Source organism: Muscardinus avellanarius, assembly GCF_963383645.1.
Source record: "Muscardinus avellanarius genome assembly, chromosome: 16".
Lineage (NCBI taxonomy): Eukaryota > Metazoa > Chordata > Mammalia > Rodentia > Gliridae > Muscardinus > Muscardinus avellanarius.
This window is the reverse complement of record NC_137802.1, coordinates 20,015,673-20,036,198: the sequence shown is the minus strand read 5'-3', so window position 1 is coordinate 20,036,198 and position 20,526 is coordinate 20,015,673. Positions and strand designations below refer to the sequence as shown.

General features: G+C 42.2%; 1 protein-coding gene across 1 annotated transcript in view; it reads right to left on the bottom strand.

Annotated features, from left to right (window-relative positions):
• Positions 1-20,526, bottom strand: part of ZZEF1 (zinc finger ZZ-type and EF-hand domain containing 1) — a gene marked incomplete at both ends in the record, with an annotated part of 182,721 nt that overhangs the window by 29,452 nt on the left and 132,743 nt on the right. The window contains 4 exons of the mRNA XM_080713975.1: positions 12,026-12,250; positions 12,863-13,032; positions 13,797-13,947; positions 18,574-18,743. Of these exons, the coding sequence (XP_080570101.1) occupies positions 12,026-12,250; positions 12,863-13,032; positions 13,797-13,947; positions 18,574-18,743 (716 nt within the window). The remainder of the gene's footprint in view (positions 1-12,025; positions 12,251-12,862; positions 13,033-13,796; positions 13,948-18,573; positions 18,744-20,526) is intronic.

Sequence of the window (20,526 nt, the reverse complement as noted above, 5' to 3'; positions counted from 1 at the left end):
AGGACCACAGGTGTGGGGACAGTCTCTTGATTGACTGTCTCATCAACCTGGAGAGATCTTATTTACATCCAAAAAAAAAAAGAGGGCCAGGATGTAGCTCAGAGGTAGAATGCCTCTGGGTTCCATTCCTAGTAACTAAATACACACACACACACACACACACACACACACACACACACACACACACACACACCCCTCAGGAAAAAAATGATTCTCCAGCCAGGCGTGGTGGCATACACTTGTAATCTCAGCATTTGGGAGGCTGAGACAGGAAGATCGCGGTTCATAGACAAACTCAACTATTTGTGAAGCCCTTTGCAAGTCAGTGAGACCTTGTTTCAAAATAAAGAATAAAAAATAGGGCTGGGGCGCCAGGCATGGTGGCGCACACTTGTAATCCCCGCGCTTGGAAGGCGGAGATAGGAGGATCACGCAGGTTCGAAGCCAGCCTCGCTGGCTTAAGAGACCCTGTTTCCAAATAAAAATATAAAATAGGTCTGGGAGTGTAGCCGGAGGTAGAAGGGCTTCAGGAACCCCAGTACCACCAAAAAAAAAAAAAAAAAAAAAAAAGGGCTGGTTATTTAGGTATGAGGTTGAATGCCCCTGAGTTCCATCCCCAGTACTGAAAAAACAATTTTTTTCCCCAGGAAGGGGCAGCCTAGCAGGTTGTTGGAGTCCAAGAAGGAGGAGGAAGGAGTCTCGACAGGGCTGGTTAGGTGGGGCTGCAAGCAGGGGTGCGTTTCTGCAGCAAGGCTCAGAGCATAGGGGTGAGGAGGGCATATAGCTGGTGAGGCTGAGCTCCAAGGGGGGAAGCAGGCCTAGTACAGACGGCAGCTGGAGTGAGTGTCCAGGCTCATGTGGAGAGGAGGGCTTTCCACGTGGGAGCTCAGCCTGGCTTGGGAGTCGGATTCAGGCAGCTCTGGGGAGCGCTGCCACTCAGCGGTGCTCACTGTGAATAAGGGTGGCTTCAATGCAAGGGGACATCCTGGGTCAAGATAAACCCGGCCATGGTAGAGATACTCCACTGGCAGGGGCCCAGGTTAGGGTGTCAAGAGTCATTTCTCTAAACAGAGAAAGAATGATATTCTTGAAAGAAGAATGGCAGCTGACATGGGACACTGATCAAATAAGTAGTTATAGAAAGGATAATGGGATCCAGATCTCACTGTTGAAAATAGGAATTATAAATACAATAGCTGGGCCTGGTGGTGCACCCTTGTAATCCCAGTACTTGGGAGCGGAGACAGGAGGATCGAAGGTTCTCAGTCAGCTAGTCTTAGCTACTTAGTGAGGCCTTCCACAACTTATTGAGACTCTGTTTCAAAATCAAGAATAAAAAAGCCGGGTGGTGATACAGGCTTGTAATCCCAGCATTCGGGAGGCTGAGACCAGAGGATCGTGGTTCGCAGACAGCCTCAGCTACTTAGTGAGACCCTCTGCAACTCAGTGAGATCTGGTTTCAAAATCAAGAATAAAAAAAAAAAAAATAGGTCAGGGGGTATAGCTCGGAGGTCAAATGCCCCTGGGTTCCATCCCCAGAAGCGCAAACACACACACACACACACACACACACACACACACACACACACACACAAATCAAGAATAAAAAATAGGGCTGGGGTGTAGCTCGGAGGTAGAATTTCCCTGGGTTCAATTCCCAGTACCGCAAAAAACAAACAAAGAAACAAAAACTCTAAAAATACCAAAAACAAACAACAACAACAACAACAACAACAAAAAACAATAAAGGAGAAAACTGGAATGAACCTTGTGGTGTAGATGGTAATTACAGGGATTGGTATAATTCACAATTCATTCTTTCTCCTTCCCTTCTCTTTTTCTCCCTCTCCTCATACTCATTCTCTCCCTTTCCTCTCTGGATTTAGATACCAAGAGGGAACACAATGATTTTCCTGTCAGACACATATATCTGTGAACTGTGATTGACTACGAATCAATTTTAATTCCCGTGTGAAAGCTGATTTCTCTTGAGCCTGAGTATCATCCAGTAAACTGATTAAAAAAATAAAAAGTTGAGTCCAGAGAACAGAGGACAAAACCTTGGAGCCAGGGGACACTTTTCTTCTGCAAAGCTTTATGAACTTGGGAAATGCTGTTTCAGCAGTTTGCTTTCTCCAACTCCTCCCCTCTGAAGAAAACTATTAGAATGATGTCAGTTATTGATGAATTAAAATATAAATTCAATAAAAATGCTAACAATCTTTTCTTTAACTTGATAAAAATGATACTAAAGTTCAAAAGGAAAAATATAAATTGGGCATAGTGGTGCATGCCTGTAATACCAGTCTTTGGGAGGCTGAAACAAGGAGGATCGTTTATAGCTAATCTCAGTAATGTCTCAAGACTCAGCAATCTATCAAGACCCTGTTTAAAAAAAAAATAAATAGAGGACTTCCGGGAAGATGGCGACGGAGCAAAACGGGGCTTACGAGCCCCGCTAACAACCAATCTCTATTATCACAAAATCAGCGCCTTTCATAGCCAGAAAACACCATCAGCAGAGAAACAAAAAATGTAATTTTAAGGGACAGAGAAAAAGAGGGCTGGAAAAACGAGACACCAGAAACCAGACCGCAGTGCTGCAGCTGGAGCCGTGGCGTGAAGCAGCGGGCGCCATTTTGCCTTGCAGCACCAGGCTCCAGAGAGGAAGGGAACTCATAAGGGAGCTCAGAAACCAGAGAGGAGATATGCCGGCCTCACGCCCGAGAATGCAGCAGCAGCGCCTTACTGCTGGCGGCAGCGGCGAGTTCACCGGACGGCACCAGACCAACGCACGCAACAGCCCACCAAGCTCCAGAGAGGAGCGGCGGACAGCGAGCCGAGGTGAGCTGCTGCGGAACAGCCGGGTGGGATTCGGCAGATTTCTCTGCGGCGCACGGAGCAGCTAAAGCTCCCAGGGGCTGGGCTCAGCGTACCTTGCAGGACTCAAAGTGGAGTTCAAAAACAGAAAAGAAAGCCGGGCGTGGTGGTGCACGCTTGTAATCCCCGCGCTTGGGAGGCTGAGACAGGAGGATCGCGCAGGTTCGAAGCCAGCCGTGCGCGCTGGCTTAGGAGACCCTGTTTCCAAATAAAAATGTAAAAATAGGTCTGGGAGTGTAGCCCAGAAGTAGAAGGGCTTCCAGGAACCCCAGTACCACCAAAAAAAAAACAAAAAAAACAAAAAAAAACAGAAAAGAAATACACCAGCCTCACGGCCGAGGGCATGGCAGCGGCACCATATTGTTACCGGCGGCAGCAGCAGCAAATTCACCGAGTCCACAACAGCTCCATCTGCGCACTCAACAGTGAGTCAAATTGCGGCCCCTAGAGGAGAAATCCCAGTACTGTACTCCCAGGGACTTGACCCAGTGGGGGAGTGGTGGTGGCAGAGATATTACACCATAGGAGAACGCCCAACCTGGCACCCCCCATGGTCTAAAGCAGCCTTGATTGACTCCCTGGGTCTGAGACTCTGCGATACAACCCAGTAAAGGAGTAGTGGGGACTGAGATACCACAGACTCGAGATCCACAGCACCTTAAGTGAAGTCATAGTGACCCAGGAAAGAACACAGAGAAGGCACAAACTTCCGAAATCATGGGAAAGAGGAATAACAATGGAGCAATGAATGCCCACAACCCCACAACATCAGAACCTGATAAAACAGAAATTCAGAGATTTATAGAAGATCAAATCAGGAAAATAACTGTAGAAATAATAGAGGTGTTTCGAAAGGAATTCAGAGAGAGCCAAAGAGAGATAAAGGATGCAATTAATGAAGTAAAGGCCTCAATTCAAAGCACAAACAACTGATTAGACCACATGGAGAATAGAATCTCGCTCCTAGAAGATGATCATTCAAAAAATGAATGCATAGTTTCTAATTTAGAAAAAAAATCCGACAGCAGGAATCTGACATTGAAGAAATATGGGCCCATTTTAAGAGAGCTAACCTAAGAATAATTGGAATAGAGGAGAGAAAAGAAGGTGAAACCAAAGGGATTAACAATTTTTTCAAGGAAATAATAGCAGAAAAATTTCCAAACATCGAGCAAGAGGTTGATACACAGGTACAGGAAACTTATAGAACCCCCGTTAGAGAGGATCAGAGAAGAGGATCCCCACGCCACATAATTGTCAAAATGACCAATGTGGAAGCCAAGCAGAGAATCTTAAAGGCAACAAAAACAAAGGGCCAAGTGACATTCAGAGGCAAACCAATTAGAATCACTCCAGACTTCCCAAATCAAGTCATGAGAGCCAGAAGGGCTTGGAGTAACATATTCCAAACTCTGAAAGAAAACAACTTCCAGCCAAAAATTTCCTACCCAGCAAAACTTTCTATCAAATTAGATGGGGAAATAAGAAGCTTCCACGACAAACAGAAACTGAAGGAATTTATGTCTTCAAAACCAGCGCTAGAGAAAATACTCAAAGAGATTAACTACAAAGAAGAAATAGGTAACACACACCAGAACCAGAGAAATAAGATTTTCCATCCAACAGACAACTAAGATTGGTTATCTGTGGAGATTCATTATTTATGTTAGTCTTTTACCTATCTCTAAATTGTATCATTTGCTTTTATTGTTGCTAATTTTTAGGATTTCTAGTTGGAATATTAATATACCTTCAAATATAGCATTCGGAAATATTTTATCCCATTCTATCAGTAACTTTTAACTCTGTTTACACTGTCTTTGGATATACAATATTTTTTTTATCTTTTAGGGAGCTTGTATACTCTTCTGTTGCCTGTGCCATTGAAATCATATCCAAGAAATCACTGCCAATTTCAATGTTGTGAGGTTTTATGACCTAGATTTTCTTCTAAAAGTTTATAGTATTAAGATTTATATTTAGGTCTTTTATCTATTTTGAGTTAATATTTGTATATGTGTTAGGTAACGGTCCAATTTTATTCTTTTTCATGTAATTATTATTTTTCAACAATATTTAGTTAAAAGATTATTTCCTCTACCAAATGTTCGTGGAAACCTTGTCAAAAATAACTTGACAATATATGGAAGAATTTATCTCTAAGCTTTTATTTAACTCCAATAGTTTATATATCTGCCTTTAGAACAGTACTACACTGTTTCAATTATTGTAGCTTTATATGGTTTGAAATCAGAAAATATACATCTTCTAGCTTTGTTCTTCTTCGAGATTGTTTTGGGTATCTAGAGTCCATATTCCATACCAGGATAGATTTTTTTCTGAAAAATAAATAAATAAATGTATGATAGCTTCACCTAAAAAAAAAAAAAAAAAAGGAAAAGGAAAAAAATTCTCTGGTAAGAAAGAAAGCAAAAAGAAATATTGAACTTTTATCTTTTATTCATCAAAAGCTTGGTATCAGACAAATTAAACTGTTTTGTGAGATTATCATCCTTAATATTAGATAAATTGCTATAAAACTAGATGTCAACCACTAAGCCAAGCATGGGAAGAAGGGATGGGGAGGGAACGAGGTGGGGATCGGGTAGGGGCTAACTGGGCGATGTGTGCATGTATGTCTACAGAAGTATTTTCTTTATACCATTATGATGTATGAATACATTGCACCAATTAAAAAATGGATACAACAACAACAACAACAACAACAACAAAACAACAAAAATAATAAATAAATAAATAAATAAATAAATAAATAAATAATAGGGCTGGAGCTGTAGCTCAGGGGTAGAATGTCCCTGAGTTCAATTCCCAGCAGCAAAATAAAAAAAGAAAGAAAGCAAAAGAAAAAAAAACATGCATATAGGAACTATCCAGAAAATTATACAAATAATGAAGACATATTTAAACTGTCTCAACTTTTTGAAGATGTCAGAATTATGAAAATTACCAAAACAAACAAACAAAAAGGCAAGGAAATAGCCAAGTGTGGTGGCGCATGCTTGTAATCCCAGCATTCAGGAGGCTGAGACCAGAGGATTGTGGTTTGCAAGCAGCCTCAGCTACTTAGTGAGGCCCTCCACAACTTAGTGAGACCCTGTTTCAAATTAAAGAATAAAAACTAGGGCAGAGGGTGTAGCTCGGGGGTCAAATGCCCCTGGGTTCCATCCCCAGACCCTCAAAAAAGAAGAAAAAAGGCAAGGAAATAGATTAAAGGAGACCAAGTAAGCATGCAATTCTCAGGTGGATTCTGATTTATTTATTTATTTATTTATTTATTTATTTATTTATTTATTTATTTATTGGGTACTAGAGATGGAATCCAAGGTGCTTTCTACCTCCGGGCTACACTCCCAGACCTATTTTTTATATTTATGTTATTTGGAAACAGGGTCTCACTAAGTTGCTGGGAGCAACACTAGGTAGCTGAAGCTGGCTTCGAACTTACACAATCCTTCTGTCTCAGCCTCCCAAGTACTGGGATTACAAACATGTGTCACCACAGTCAGTTCCTGATTTTTTTAAAAAAGCTGTAAGGAGCTGCGTGTGGTGGTGCATGCTTGCAATCCCAGTAAATGGGAGGCTGAGACAAGAGGATTTCAGGTTCAAAGCCAGGCTCAGCAAATTAGTAAGGCTCTCAGCAACTTGGCAAGACCATGTTCCCAAATAAAAAATGAAACAGGTCTAGGAGTATAGCACAGTGGTAGAAAGGCCCTGGATTCCATTTCCAGTACTACCACACACACCAAAAAAATATAAAATTACTTGATAGTGCTGGGCTTAGTGGCACATGCTTGTAATCCCATTACTTGGGAGGCTGAGACAGGAGGATTTGGGTTTGTGGCCAGCCTCAGCTACTTAGTGAGGCTCTCTGAAACTTAGTGAGACCCTGTTTCAAAATAAAGAACAGCCAGACATAGTAGTGCACGCTTGTAATCCCAGCATTGGGGTGGTGGAGACCAGAGGATTGTGGTTCAAGACAGACTCAGCTACTTAGCGAGCCCCTTCGCAACTCATTGAGACCCTGTTTCAAAAATAAAAAGACTAAAAACTAGGTCTGGGGTGTAGCTCAGAGGTATAATGCTCCTGGGTTCCATTGCCAGTTCTGAAAAAAAAAAAAAAAAGAAAAGAATAAAAAAATTGAGCTGGGGGTGTAGCTCAGAGGTAGAATGCCCCTGGGTTCAATCTCCAGCATCACACACAAAATTATTCTAAAAATATTAAAAATTTTAAGCCAGGTGTGGTGACGCACACTATAATTCCAGTATTTGGGAGGCTGAGACAGGAGGATCAAGCAGGTTCAAAGCCAGCCTCAGCTACTTAGTGAGGCTCTCAGCAACTTAGTGACACCCTGTTTCCAAATAAAATATAAAATAGGGATGGGAGTATAGAAGGCCCCTGGGTTCCATCCCCAGTACCACCACCACCAACAACAAAAATACATGAGCCGGATGTGGTGAAACATGCTTGTAATCTCAGCATTTGGGAGGCCGAGACAGGAGGATCCCAGTTCGCAGACAGCCTCAGCTACTACTTAGTGAGGCCTATTGCAACTCAGTGAGACCCTGTTTCAAAATAAAGAATAAAAAATAGGGTTGGAGGGTGTAGCTCAGATGTAGAATGCCCCTGAGTTCCATTCCCCGCACTGCAAGAAGAAAAAAAATTAAAAATTTTAAGTAGAAGCCGGGTGTGGTGGTGCATGCCTGTAATCTCAGTATTTGGGAAGCTGATATAGGAAGGTCATAGGTTCAAGACAAGCCTCAGCAGCTATCAATATTCTTAACAACTTAGTGAGACCCTGTTTCAAAACAAAAAACAAAAAGGGCTGGGTTGTAGCTCAAAGGTAGAATGTCCCTGGGTTCAATTACTAATACCACACACACAAAATTATGTATGATAAAGACATTGTGCTTATATAGGAGATATATGCCAACTACAGAGGATGAAGTAGAAGAGATTGTTTCAACTTATTTTAAAAATTTTAGGAAAAATATAATAAATATATAAATCTACAGTCAACTGATAATTCTAGGTAAGTTAACAACTGATGAATCTAGATACAGAATTTTATTTATTGTTCTCTCAAATTTTCCATGAGCATATGATTTTTCAAAATAAAAAGATGGAAAAAGATAATTAATGACAGTAGCTAGATGTGGTGGAGCATGCTTATAATCCTAGCATTTGGGAAGCTGAGACAGGAGGATCGTGGTTCGTGGACAGCCTAAGCTACTATGTAGTGAAGCCCTTTAAAACTCAGTGAGACCCTGTTTCAAAAATAAAGAATAAGGCCAGGCGTGGTGGTGCACGCTTGTAATCCCTGCGCTTGGGAGGCAGAGACAGGAGGATGGAGTAGGTTCCCAGCCAGCCTTGCTGGCTAAGAGACCCTGTTTCCAAATAAAAATATAAAATAGGTCTGGGAGGGGAAGATGGCGACCGAGAAAAGCGGGGCTTAAGAGTCCCGCTAACAACCAATCTCCATTACCACAAAAAGAGCGCCTTTCATAGCCAGAAAGCACCATCACCAGAAAAACAAAAAAAACCACCAGGCTCCAGAGAGAAAGCGGACTGAGAACAGAGCTCAGGGCCACAGAGGAGACACACGCGCCCGAGGACGCGGCAGCAGCGCCATACTGCCGGCGGCAGCGGCGAACTCAACGGACGGCTACAGCAAGCCAGGTGAGCCGCTGCGGAACAGCCAGGCGGGATCTTTCGGCGCAGACAGCATTTAAAGCTCCCAGTGGCTGAGCTCAGCACACGCTGCAGGGATTCAGAGTGGAAATCAAAACCAGAGAAGAAAAAATACGCCAGCCTCATGGCCAAGGGCGTGGCAGAGGCGCCATATTGCCACCAGCGGCGGCAGCAGCAGTGAATTCACCGAGTCCACAACAGCTCCATCTGCGCACTCAACAGTGAGTCAAATTGCGGGCCACAGAGGAGAAATCGCAGTATTGGGCCTCCTGGGACTTGACCCAGTGAGGGAGTGGCGGTGGCAGAGATATCACACCATAGGAGAACACCCAACCTGGCACCCCCCATAGTTTAAAGCAGCCTCTATCGACTCCCTGGGTCGGAGACTCTGTGATACAACCCAGTAAAGGAGTAGTGGGGTCTGAGATAATACAGACTCGAGATCCAGAGCACCTTAAGTGAAGCCATAGTGACCCAAGGGAAGAACCCAGAGAAGGCACAAACCTCCGAAATCATGGGAAAGAGGAATAACACTGGAGTAATGAATGTGCACAACCCCACAACATCAGAACCTGATAAAACAGAAAATCAGAGATTTCTAGAAGATCAAATCAGGAAAATAACTGTAGAAATAATAGAGGTGCTTCGAAAAGAACTCAGAGAGAGCCAAAAAGAGATAAAGGATGCAATTAATGAAGTAAAGGCCTCAATTCAAAGCACAAACAACCGATTAGACCACATGGAGAACAGAATCTCGCTCTTAGAAGATGAGCAATCCAAAAATGAATGCATAGTTTCTAATCTAGAAAAAAATATCCAACAGCAGGAATCTGACATTGAAGAAATATGGGCCCATCTTAAGAGAGCTAACCTAAGAATAATTGGAATAGAGGAGGGAAAAGAAAGTGATACCAAAGGGATCAACAATCTCTTCAAGGAAGTAATAGCAGAAAATTTTCCAAATATAGAGCAAGAGGTTGATACACAGATCCAGGAAACTTATAGAACTCCCTTTAGACAGGATCGGAGAAGAGGATCCCCACGCCATATAATTGTCAAAATGACCAATGTGGAAGCCAAGCAGAGAATCTTAAAGGCAACAAAAACAAAGGGCCAACTGACATTCAGAGGCAAACCAATTAGAATCACTCCAGACTTCCCAAACCAAGTCATGAGAGCCAGAAGGGCTTGGAGTAACATATTCCAAACTCTGAAAGAAAACAACTTCCAGCCAAAAATTTCCTATCCAGCAAAACTTTCTATCAAATTAGATGGAGAAATAAGAAGCTTCCATGACAAACAGAAACTGAAGGAATTTATGTCTTCAAAACCAGCGCTAGAGAAAATACTCAAAGAGATTAACTACAAAGAAGAAATAGGTAACACACACCAGAACCAGAGAAACAAGAGTTTCCATCCAACAGACAACTAAGATTGGTTATCTGTGGAGATTCATTATTTATGTTAGTCTTTTACCTATCTCTAAGTTGTATTGTTTGCCTTTATTGTTGTTAATTTTTAGGATTTCTAGTTGGAATATTAATATACCTTCAGATATAGCATTTGGAAATATTTTATCCAATTCTATTAGTAACTTTTAACTCTGTTTACATTGTCTTTGGATATACAATATTTTCTTTTATTTTTTAGGGAGTTTGTATATTCTTCTGTTGCCTGTGCCATTGAAATCATATCCAAGAAATCACTGCCAATTTCAATGTTGTGAGGTTTTATGATCCAGATTTTCTCCTAAAAGTTTATAGTCTTAAGATTTATATTTAGGTCTTTTATCTATTTTGAGTTAATACTTGTATATGGGATTAGATAAAGGTCCAATTTTATTCTTTTCCATGTAATTATTATTTTTCAACAATATTTAGTTAAAAGATTATTATTTCCACCACCAAATGTTCGTGGAAACCTTGTCAAAAATAACTTGACAATATAGGGAAGAATTTAGCTCTAGGCTTGTATTTAACTCCAATGGTCTATATATCTGCCTTTAGAACAGTACTACACTGTTTCAATTATTGTAGCTTTATATGGTTTGAAATCAGAAAATATATATCTGCTAGCTTTGTTCTTTTTCAAGATCGTTTTGGGTATCTAGAATTCATATTCCATATTAGGATAGATTTTTTTCTGAAAAATAAATATATAAATATATGATAGTTTCACCTAAAAAAACAGAAAAAAATATGCTCTAGTAAGAAAGAAAGCAAAAAGAAATATTGAAATGCTATCTTTAAATCATCAAACGCTTGGTATCAGACAAATGAAACTGTTATGTGAGATTATCATTTTTAATTTTGGATAAATTGCTATAATACTAGATGTCAACCACTAAGCCAAGCATGGGAAGGAGGGATGGGGAGAGAATGGGGTGGGGATCGGGTGGGGGCTGACTGGGCGATGTGTGCATGTATGTCTACAAAAGTTTGTATCCCACTATGATATATGAATACAGTGCACCAATAAAATAAAATTAAAAAAATAAAATAAAATAAATTTCATCATAAAAAAAAATAGGTCTGGGAGTGTAGCCCAGAGGTAGAAGGGTTTCCAGGAACCCCAGTACCATCAAGAAAGAAAAGAAAGAAAAAAAAAAGAAAAGAAAAGAGAAGAAAGAAGCCGGGCATGATGGTGCACGTTTGTAATCCCCACACTTGGGAGGCAGAGACAGGAGGATCGCACAGGTTCGAAGCCAGCCTCGCTGGCTTAAGGGACCCTGTTTCCAAATAAAAATATAAAATAGGTCTAGGAGTATAGCCCGGAGGTAGAAGGGTTCCATCTCCAGTACCACCAAAAAAAAAAAAGAATAAAAAATAGGGCTGGGAGTGTAGCTCGAAGGTAGAATGCCCCTGGGTTCCATCCCCAGTACCACACAAACAAAAAAATGACAGTAAGTTATTATGTATATATGCACACAAAATGCAGAGAGGGTCAAAGAAGAAAATAACTAAATTTAATACCACCTTCAGGGATATAGAGGTAACTATTATTAACAATTTGCTTTAGCCTGACATTTTTTGTGTGTCCACAACACTATCCACCTTTTAAAAAATAATTTTATGGGTGCAATATGATTGTATACTATAGTGAGATTCAAAGTGATACATTCATATATGCACACATCTCTCGGGAGGGTGTAATGGAATGGGGTTAGGAGGGATCCATCCCTCTCTTTTTTTATTGCAGTACTGGGGATGGAACCCAGGGGCATTCTACCTCTGAGCTATATCCCCAGCTCTATTTTTTTTATTCTTTATTTTGAAACAGGGTCTCACTGAGTTGCAAAGGGCCTCACTAAGTAGCTGAGGCTGTCTGCGAATCACGACCCTCCTGTCTCAGCCTCCTGAATGCTGAGATTACAAGCGTGCACCACCATGTCCAGCTCCATCCCCTCTTTACAAAGAAAATACTTCGTGTCTCTTACCGACTTTATGGGAGGTAACATGGCTGCTAGTAACCCCAAAATCCTCTTCTGGGAACACTCAGCGAACACTTGCTCAGGATTTGGAGTCACTGCCTTTTCTTCTATTGGCTTCTGAGATGACACTTCTGAATTTTCAGCATCTATGTTGTAAAACATCAAATTTTCTTTGCTGAGTTCTATTCGTGTATGAAGAGGCAAGTAAACCACTGCACTGTCCCTGTGCCACTATGGAACAAAGATGGATCTTTAAAGAACTGCTGCTGAACAGAAAGAGAAGGGACATATGTTTCCTCTAATATGCCCAAACTAGGGAACATAGGGGATACCAGAGGGACTCCAGATAATAGAGGGGAAATCTCAGCACAGCTAGAATGGAAAGATAGAAGAGGAGGAAGGCTGAACTTGATTAATGAGGGTCCATATCCGAGTATGTGTAAAAGTATGAATATGGCATGGTTATCCTGGACAATCATTGGTGGGAGGGGGGAAAGGGAAAACGGGGGTGGGGGAGAGGACCCCAAGTACAGTTTAAATGTATACCCTTTATTTTCAATAAAAATATGTATTAAAAAATAAAATACTCTTTGTAAGAAAAAAAAAGAACTGCTGCTGAATACATCTTTGCAATGCCCCTTCTCATGGAGGCCTGGCTGCTCCCTATGTGAATGACCAGCCACACTCCCACACCTCCCCATTCCTCTGACTCTGCTCTTAAATTCGATGCTCTCTCACATTTACCACCTTGTAAAATTTATTATTGTCTTCTCTTCTGATTTTCATCTCTTACAGTGAGTGTAGCCCAAACACCTAGCAATGTCTCTGGAGCACAATAGGCACTTGACAGGCACTTGCTGCCTGGGAACCAAGATGCTGATCCTTGGGGAATCCGATGCCAGTGGACTTTGATGACGTGGACTGACGTGGGTGTGAGTCTCTTCTGAGAGCTGATGCTCGCACCCACACCGACATAGAGCAGCCCACTGGACAGACTCTGCCTCCATGGGCTGCTGTCAGGAGGAGGCCGAGGCTTGATTCTGGTTCCTCAGCCCACAGCACCACCACAGCCTTGGCGCTATTCCTCCTCCTGCAACAAGCCCTGGCCTTGCCTCGGAGGCCCAGCTTCCCTCAACAGGCAGCTGAGGCCTTCAGCAGAGCCCCTCCCATGCAGCTCTCCTGCTCCATCTCCAGTGTTCCACCCCATCCCTGCACACCTGCCAACAGGACTGCTCCCCTTCACTGTTTGAGGGCTTCCCCACCTTGGGGCTTGTCATGGTGTTCTTTCTGCACTGAATGTCAGTCCCCAGCACAGACCCAAGTACATCAAAGTCCCCTGTACCTCTTCCTTTCTATGACTTTGTGCGGATACAATCAGTTCTAGAGAAATACCAATCAACGGTAACACCCGCTGACATCTCTCCTTTTGGCAGAATCACATGCCACCTCAAACAGCACTTACCTGCACCTTTGTCACCTCCTAGACCGTGAGCTCCAGGAGGCCAGGAACATACCTGTCTATCTGAGTCAGTCCCTGTTTGCTCCCCATGGTCTAGTGGGTACTTGGCACATAGGAGACACTGAGTAAGCACAGGGAATACATAGCTTGGGAAAGCAGTAACGTGAAGGAAAGGTGATTTTCAAAGTGTTACCAGCCTCCTCTGAATGAAATGGAGAAACCTTGATTGCTAGACAATTTCAAATTGTGTGCAACCAACAGCCCAAGTACACGTGTGTATTAAGAAAAAAGGATCAAGGTATGGTCAGTATTCCTTACCTGCAAGTCCCAGAGGTGTGTGAGCCTCTGCAGGCACATGTGGCTTGTGGGTCTGGCATGAAGGATGCTTCAAGATAGATGCACCTGCATCTGCCTTACTGCTCTGCTTGTGATTCGATGGTCTAATGTCCTCGCCTTTGGCTCTCATTCCCTAAAAACAAAATGGTGAATGTAATATAATTAAGGTTTTTAATGATGAAATTTATCCCACTTACAATTTTCCATCATTAGCCAGTTATCATGGATTAAACAGTTTTTAAATTCCATTAGAACAATGCCACTTGTTTCTTATAATAAATCTATACTCTAATTAAAGTAGTAATTATATCACATCTCCCAAACGCCCCTCTATCAGTTATATAAGCAATGGCTCCATTCCAAGTCTTTAATAAATTTCATTTGGCCAACTATGGAAAGTTCTTCCCTTGGGAAAAAGACAAAGTTGTCAGTTTTCTAGTACACTATGGTGACTTTGTGTGCATGTGTGTGTTCCTTTGGGACTGAGCTGAGGTGTGCCCTACCTCTGAGATACATGCCATGATCATTTTATTTTACATTTTAGATTCAAACAGGATCTAAGTTGTTGAAGGCCTCACTAAGTTGCTGAGGCTGGTCTCAAACCCGCAGTCCTCCTGTTTCAGCCTCCAAGTACTGGGATTACAGGTTTCTGCCACCACGCTCAGTTGGTGACTACCTCTGATGCACTTTTTTCAATAGAAAAGCCAAACAAAGTGTTACTGACTGCTACAAACATTGTATATCTATTATTGTCTTTAATATTATGAAGTCATGACTACATCAAAGCTAAAGCCTAGCAAGATGCTACTGTTTCCACTGCCACAGATGCAGCCATTTGACTGACATTCTTAGCCTGTGGGACAGAACTGTGGACTGTGTATCTTTCAGCTCTCAGTTTTCCATACAATCTGCCTTCATTAACATGGTAGATGGTAATAAATCTAATCATAAATATTACTTGATTCAACAAAACCAGACACTCCTTATAAGCCACATGGTATACCCTTTCTACCAAGTTCTAGCATTCTCTTCCAGTTGCCTGCCTGCCTGCCTGCCTACCTTCCTGGGGATTGAGTCCAGGGGCATTCTGCTTCTGAGCTATGCCTCTAGCGCTATTTTATTTTTTAAAAAGAAAACAGGATATCACTAGGTTGAGGAGGGCCTGATTAAGTTGCTGAGGCGGCTGTGAATCTTTTTGATCTTCCTGTCTCAACCTCCCAAGTAGGATTACAGGTGTGTGCCATGGTTCCTGGTTACAACTGTTTTCTATTTGTTGTTGTTGTTGTTTGGTGGTACTAGGGTTCCTGAAAACCCTTCTACCTCCGGGCTACACTCCCAGACATCTATTTTTTATATTTTTATTTGGAAACAGGGTCTCTTAAACCAGCAAGGCTGGCTTCGAACCTGCACTAACCTGTCGAACCTGTCTCCGCCTCCTGAGCATGGGGATTACAAGCGTGCGCCACTACATGCAGCCTGTTTTCTATTTTAACAAAACAAACATGCCTCCAATGTCCTTTGACAATTCCATTTATCAGTGAGACTTCTTAAGGGGTCTCACAGCAAAGCTAAAAGACTTTCTTGGGATTTGAAGTCTGGTGGTTTCCAGGAGTAGTGGTGCATGGTTGTAATCCCTGCACTTAATTTCTTTTTCTTTTTTTTTTGCGGGTTTGGAGATGGAACCCGGGGGCATTTGACCTCCGATATACACCCCCTGCCCTATTCTTTTTTATTCTTTATTTTGAAACCAGGTCTCACTGAGTTGCAGAGGGCCTCACTAAGTAGCTGAGGCTGTCCACAAACCGCGATCCTCTGGTCTCTGCACTTAATTTCTGACATAACAAGATGTTTCGGGCTTGTCCTAGGCTTTTTTTTTTTTTTTTTTTTTTTTTTTGGTGGTACTGGGGATGGAAGCCTTCTACCTCTGAGCTACACTCCAAGAGCTATTTTATATTTTATTTGGAAACAGGGTCTCTTAAGCCAGCAAGACTGGCTTCGAACCTGCGAGACCCTCCTGTCTCTGCCTCCTAAGTGCAGGGATTACAAGCCTGTGCCAGCACACCCAGTGTTGTCCTAGGTTTTTCTTGTTGGGGGATTGGGACTGGAATAAAATTTAACCACCAAACTTCTTTCTTTCTTTTTTTTCTGGTACTGGGGTTCCTGGAAACCCTTCTACCTCTGGGCTATACTACCCAGACACCTATTTTTTATATTTTTATTTGGAAACAGGGTCAAAAATGCACAAGTCAGCTGAAAGGAGGTGCCACTGGTTAAACATGGGGTAATTTGAGTATCAACGTACATCTAAGAAGCAATCACATCCATCAAGTAAAAAAACAATACACAGTCATGGTGGCACATACCTATAATCCAAGGACATGGGAGGCTAAGACAGAAGGATCTCAGGTTTGAGGACAGCTTCAACAACTTAGTGAAGACCTCAGCAACTTAGTAAGACCCTATTTCAAATTAAAAAATAAAACAGAGTTTGGGGTATAGCTCAGAAATATAATGCAACCCCCAGTATTATACATACATACACAAAAAAATCCACAAATCTGTTCTGATATAAATGAATCAATAAGTCAATCAATGAGAAGCACAGAGCCTATGGGCAGAATGTCCTAAGATCCTGAGTGCTTACAGAAAACACCAACGTTCCCAGGCGCAGAAGTAAAGGCTGACGATTCCTCCTATTCTTCCAACAGTAAGTACTCTCTCTTCCCCTGCCATAACCTGTGGGTGATTACAGAGCTGCCTGGAGAAGGGGTTTGTGGTCCATAGCACTAAAAGCTCACAGCCAGCATAGGAGATTACATGGCCTGTCTTCTGCTGGTTTTCTGGGAGAATGAAGCTAATAGAAATTTTCACATTTCTGCCAGCCATCTTCACTTGTCTTCAAGAAAAGATGGGACCCTGGTGAGCTCTTACCACCAGATGGGGGAATTCATGAAGGAGAACCTTGATGAGGTAAAGGTCAGAAACATCAGTGGTTTCTGTGGCAATAGGCAAAGGAGGAACATTTGCTCATGCTCTGACACCAGTGTTTGCAGAAGCTACGCTATGCTCTTATTTAAAAAAGAAATACATAGCCGGGCGTGGTGGCGCATGCTTATAATCCCCGCGCTTGGCAGGCAGAGACAGAAGGATTGCGCAGGTTCGAAGCCAGCCGCGTGCACTGGCTTAGAAGACCCTGTTTCCAAATAACAATGTAAAAATAGATCTGGGAGTGTAGCCCAGAGGTAGAAATGCTTCCAGGAACCCCAGTACCAGCCAAAAAAAAAAAAAAAAAAAAAAAAAAAAAAAATATATATATATATATATATATATATATAGAGAGAGAGAGAGAGAGAGAGTGTGTGTGTGTGTGTGTGTGTGTGTGTGTGTGTGTGTATGGGCATGGTGGCACACGCTTGCAATCCCAGCATATGGGATGCTGAGACAGGAGGATCTGAGTTCATGGACAGCCTCAGCTACTACTCAGCCCTTTGCAACTCAGTGAGACCCTGTTTCAAAATAAAGAATAAAAAATAGGGCTGGGGATGTAGCTCAGAGGTAGAATGCCCTTGGGTTACATTCTCAGTACCACAAAAAAAAAAAAAAAAGAAATCAGGTTACTGATGTAGCACAAAGGTAGAAGGCCCCTGGATTCCATTCCCAGTACCATGTACACACAAAAAGAAATACAGATGTGTGTGTGTGTGTGTGTGTGTGTGTGTGTGTGTGTGTATATGTGTGTGTGTGTGTGTGTGTGTGTGTGTGTGTGTGTGTGTGTGTGTAGTGTGTATGTGCATATAAGATCATAATCTATTTTTACTTTGTAGTCACAAAATAATCTTTTTTTGGGTGGGTACTGGTGATGGAACTCAGGGGCATTCTATCTCCAAGCTATACCCCTAGCCCTATTCTATTTTTCTTATTGTTTCTGGAAACATGGTCTCACCAGGTTGCTGAGAGTCATGCTACACTGCTGAGGTTGTCTTCAAACCTGTGATCTTCCTGCCTCAACCTCCCAAGAACTGGGATTACAAGCATGGGCCATCATGCTCAGCTGAACCCGGGGATACTTTACCTTTGAAGTATACCCACAGACCCTCTTTAAATTTGGAGGCTGGGTCTTGCTAAGTTGCTGAGGCTGGTCTTGAGCCAGTGATCCTCCTGTTTCAGCCTCCCAAGTACTAGGATTAGAGACATGCGCCAAGACCCAGAAAAGTAACTTCTTTAATTATTTTAATTTTTACAAAAACCACTAGGAGGCAGGTAACAGGAATAGTTAACACTGATATGGACCTTACTGTGTACATGTTCTAGGCACTTTACAAACATTACCTCAAAGTATGTAAGGTATGTAACTCCTCACAATCACCCTATGTTATAGGCTTTATTACCATCCCTCATCACACAGCAGGAAACAAGCAAAGAGACTGCAGTGACATGTCCAGGGCCTAACAGATCAGGGAACCCAGCAGGCTAGCTGAGGTCTATGCTTAACCTTTCTGCTGTGCTTTCTTGTGTAAATGGCTCAGAGCTCAATTTGTGACTCTGCACAGCAAAGAAGTTTACTCAGAGCCGGCATGGTGGCGCACGCTTGTAATCCCAGTACTTGAGAAGCTGAGACAGGAAGATCGTGCAGGTTCGAAGCCAGCCTCAGCTACTTAGTGAGGCTCTCAGCAACTTAGTGAGACCCTGTTTCCAATTAAAATATAAAATAGCCTGGAGGTAGAAAGCACCACACACACACACACAAAAGTTTACTTACATTGCAGTGCGCAGCAGCGCCTGTCTGTGCCGGCCCCTCAGCAGGCTGGACGGCTTTCTTTTCCACCTGCTCTTCTGCTGTGCCGGTGGGCACCGTGACCCTCAAGGCCTGATTTTCTGGGGGGGAGTCACCATCTGGCAATATGCCAAGAAGAGCCAGCGCTTTAAGACCTACAAGGGGAAACAAGAAAATGGCTAAAAGTTTATAGTCAGTTGTAATCCAGTACTTGGGAGGCTGAGACAGGAGGATCGCAGGCTTGAGAATAGCCTCAGCAAGTAGTGAGACTATTGTCAACCTAGTGAGACCCTGTTTCAATATAAGAATAAAATAGGGCTGAGGGTGTAGCTTGGAGGTAGAATGCTGTTGAGTTCAATCCCCAGAATACTGCATGAGCGCACACACACGCGCGAGCACACACAAGTTTATAACAAGGAGCTAGGCACAGCAGCACATGCCTGTATTCCTAGTACTTGCAAAGCCGAGGCAGGAGGATCCCAAGTTCAAGGCCAGCATGGGCAACTTAGTGAAACCCTGTCTTAAGATAAAAAAGGATAAAATAAAAATAAAAATGGTGGAGCACCCCTGGATGCAATCTCCACTAACACAGACACACACAGACACACACACACACACACACACACACACACACACACACAGAGTTTATAACAAGAGTTATTTCCTGCAAGAGCCACCCGTCACTTTGTCACTATAGAAACAGATGGTTGAGGTCTACACACACCAAACACAAGAGGACTTAATAGAAACACCCCTGACCGTCTGTACCTATTTAGATCCTGCTCTCAGATGGTGAAAGTCCAGACAACAATGAGTACCTGCATTTTATTAACAACAGATCACAAAGACAGGATAGTCTATTTTGAAAAATTATAAATGTTATACTGTAAAAGTGAAATACAATTAGATTTCTAAATTCCCACTTTTCTCTGATACACTAGTATTACCCACTTGCTACCTAATACAGGTGTCAGATTCTCTAATGTTAAGCAGAGGAGTCCATTATCTGAGAGAAATTTATTCTTCTTTTTTTATTTTTATATTTTGGTGGTACTGGGGTTTCTGGAAGCCCTTCTCCCTCTGGGCTACACTCCCAGACCTATTTTAATATTTTTATTTGGAAACAGGGTCTCTTAATGTAGTGCAGCTGGCTTATAACCTGTGCGATCCTCCTGTCTCTGCCTCCCAAGTACAGGGATTAGAAGCTTGAGCCACTACGCCCAGCTATCTGAGAGAAATTTAAACTCTAAACTTTAAGCTGGGTGTGGTGGCCCACACTTGTAGTCCTAGTTCTTGGGAAGCCAAGACAGGAGGATCCTGAGTTCGAGGCCACCCTCACCTACTTAATAAGGCCCTCCATAACTTAGTGAGACCCTGTTTTAAAATAAAGAATCAAAAACAGGTCTAGGGGTGTAGCTCGGAGGTAGAATGCCCAAAGGTTCAATCCCCAGGTCCATACACACACACAAAAAAAAAACAAAAACAAAAACAAAAAACTTTAGTATTTATTTTCTCCCTAACAGTCCTCGAAGAAATAATAATCATCTAGCTATTATGTCAAACTATTTAACTTATAATTAGCTCTCATCTAGAATATAATTGTGTACAAATAGATCTGCATTCCCGGTTAAAAAATAAGGAGATTAGTTTCAGGTGTGGTGGCATGACTATAATCCTATTACTTGAGAGGCTGGGACAGGAGAATCACTGTTCGAGGAAGTCTTCAGAACTTAGTGAGATTCTCTGAAACCTAGCAAGACCCTATTTCAAAACATAAAATAAAAAATAACATAAAGGTCTGAAACGAGCTCTGTGCATCTCATCTGGTGAGCAGAAAGCTGAGATGAGAGCCATCCTTTTTTTTTTTTTTTTTTTTTTTCAGTACTGGGGATGGAACCCAGGGGCATTCTACATCTGAGTCACACCCCCAGCCTTATG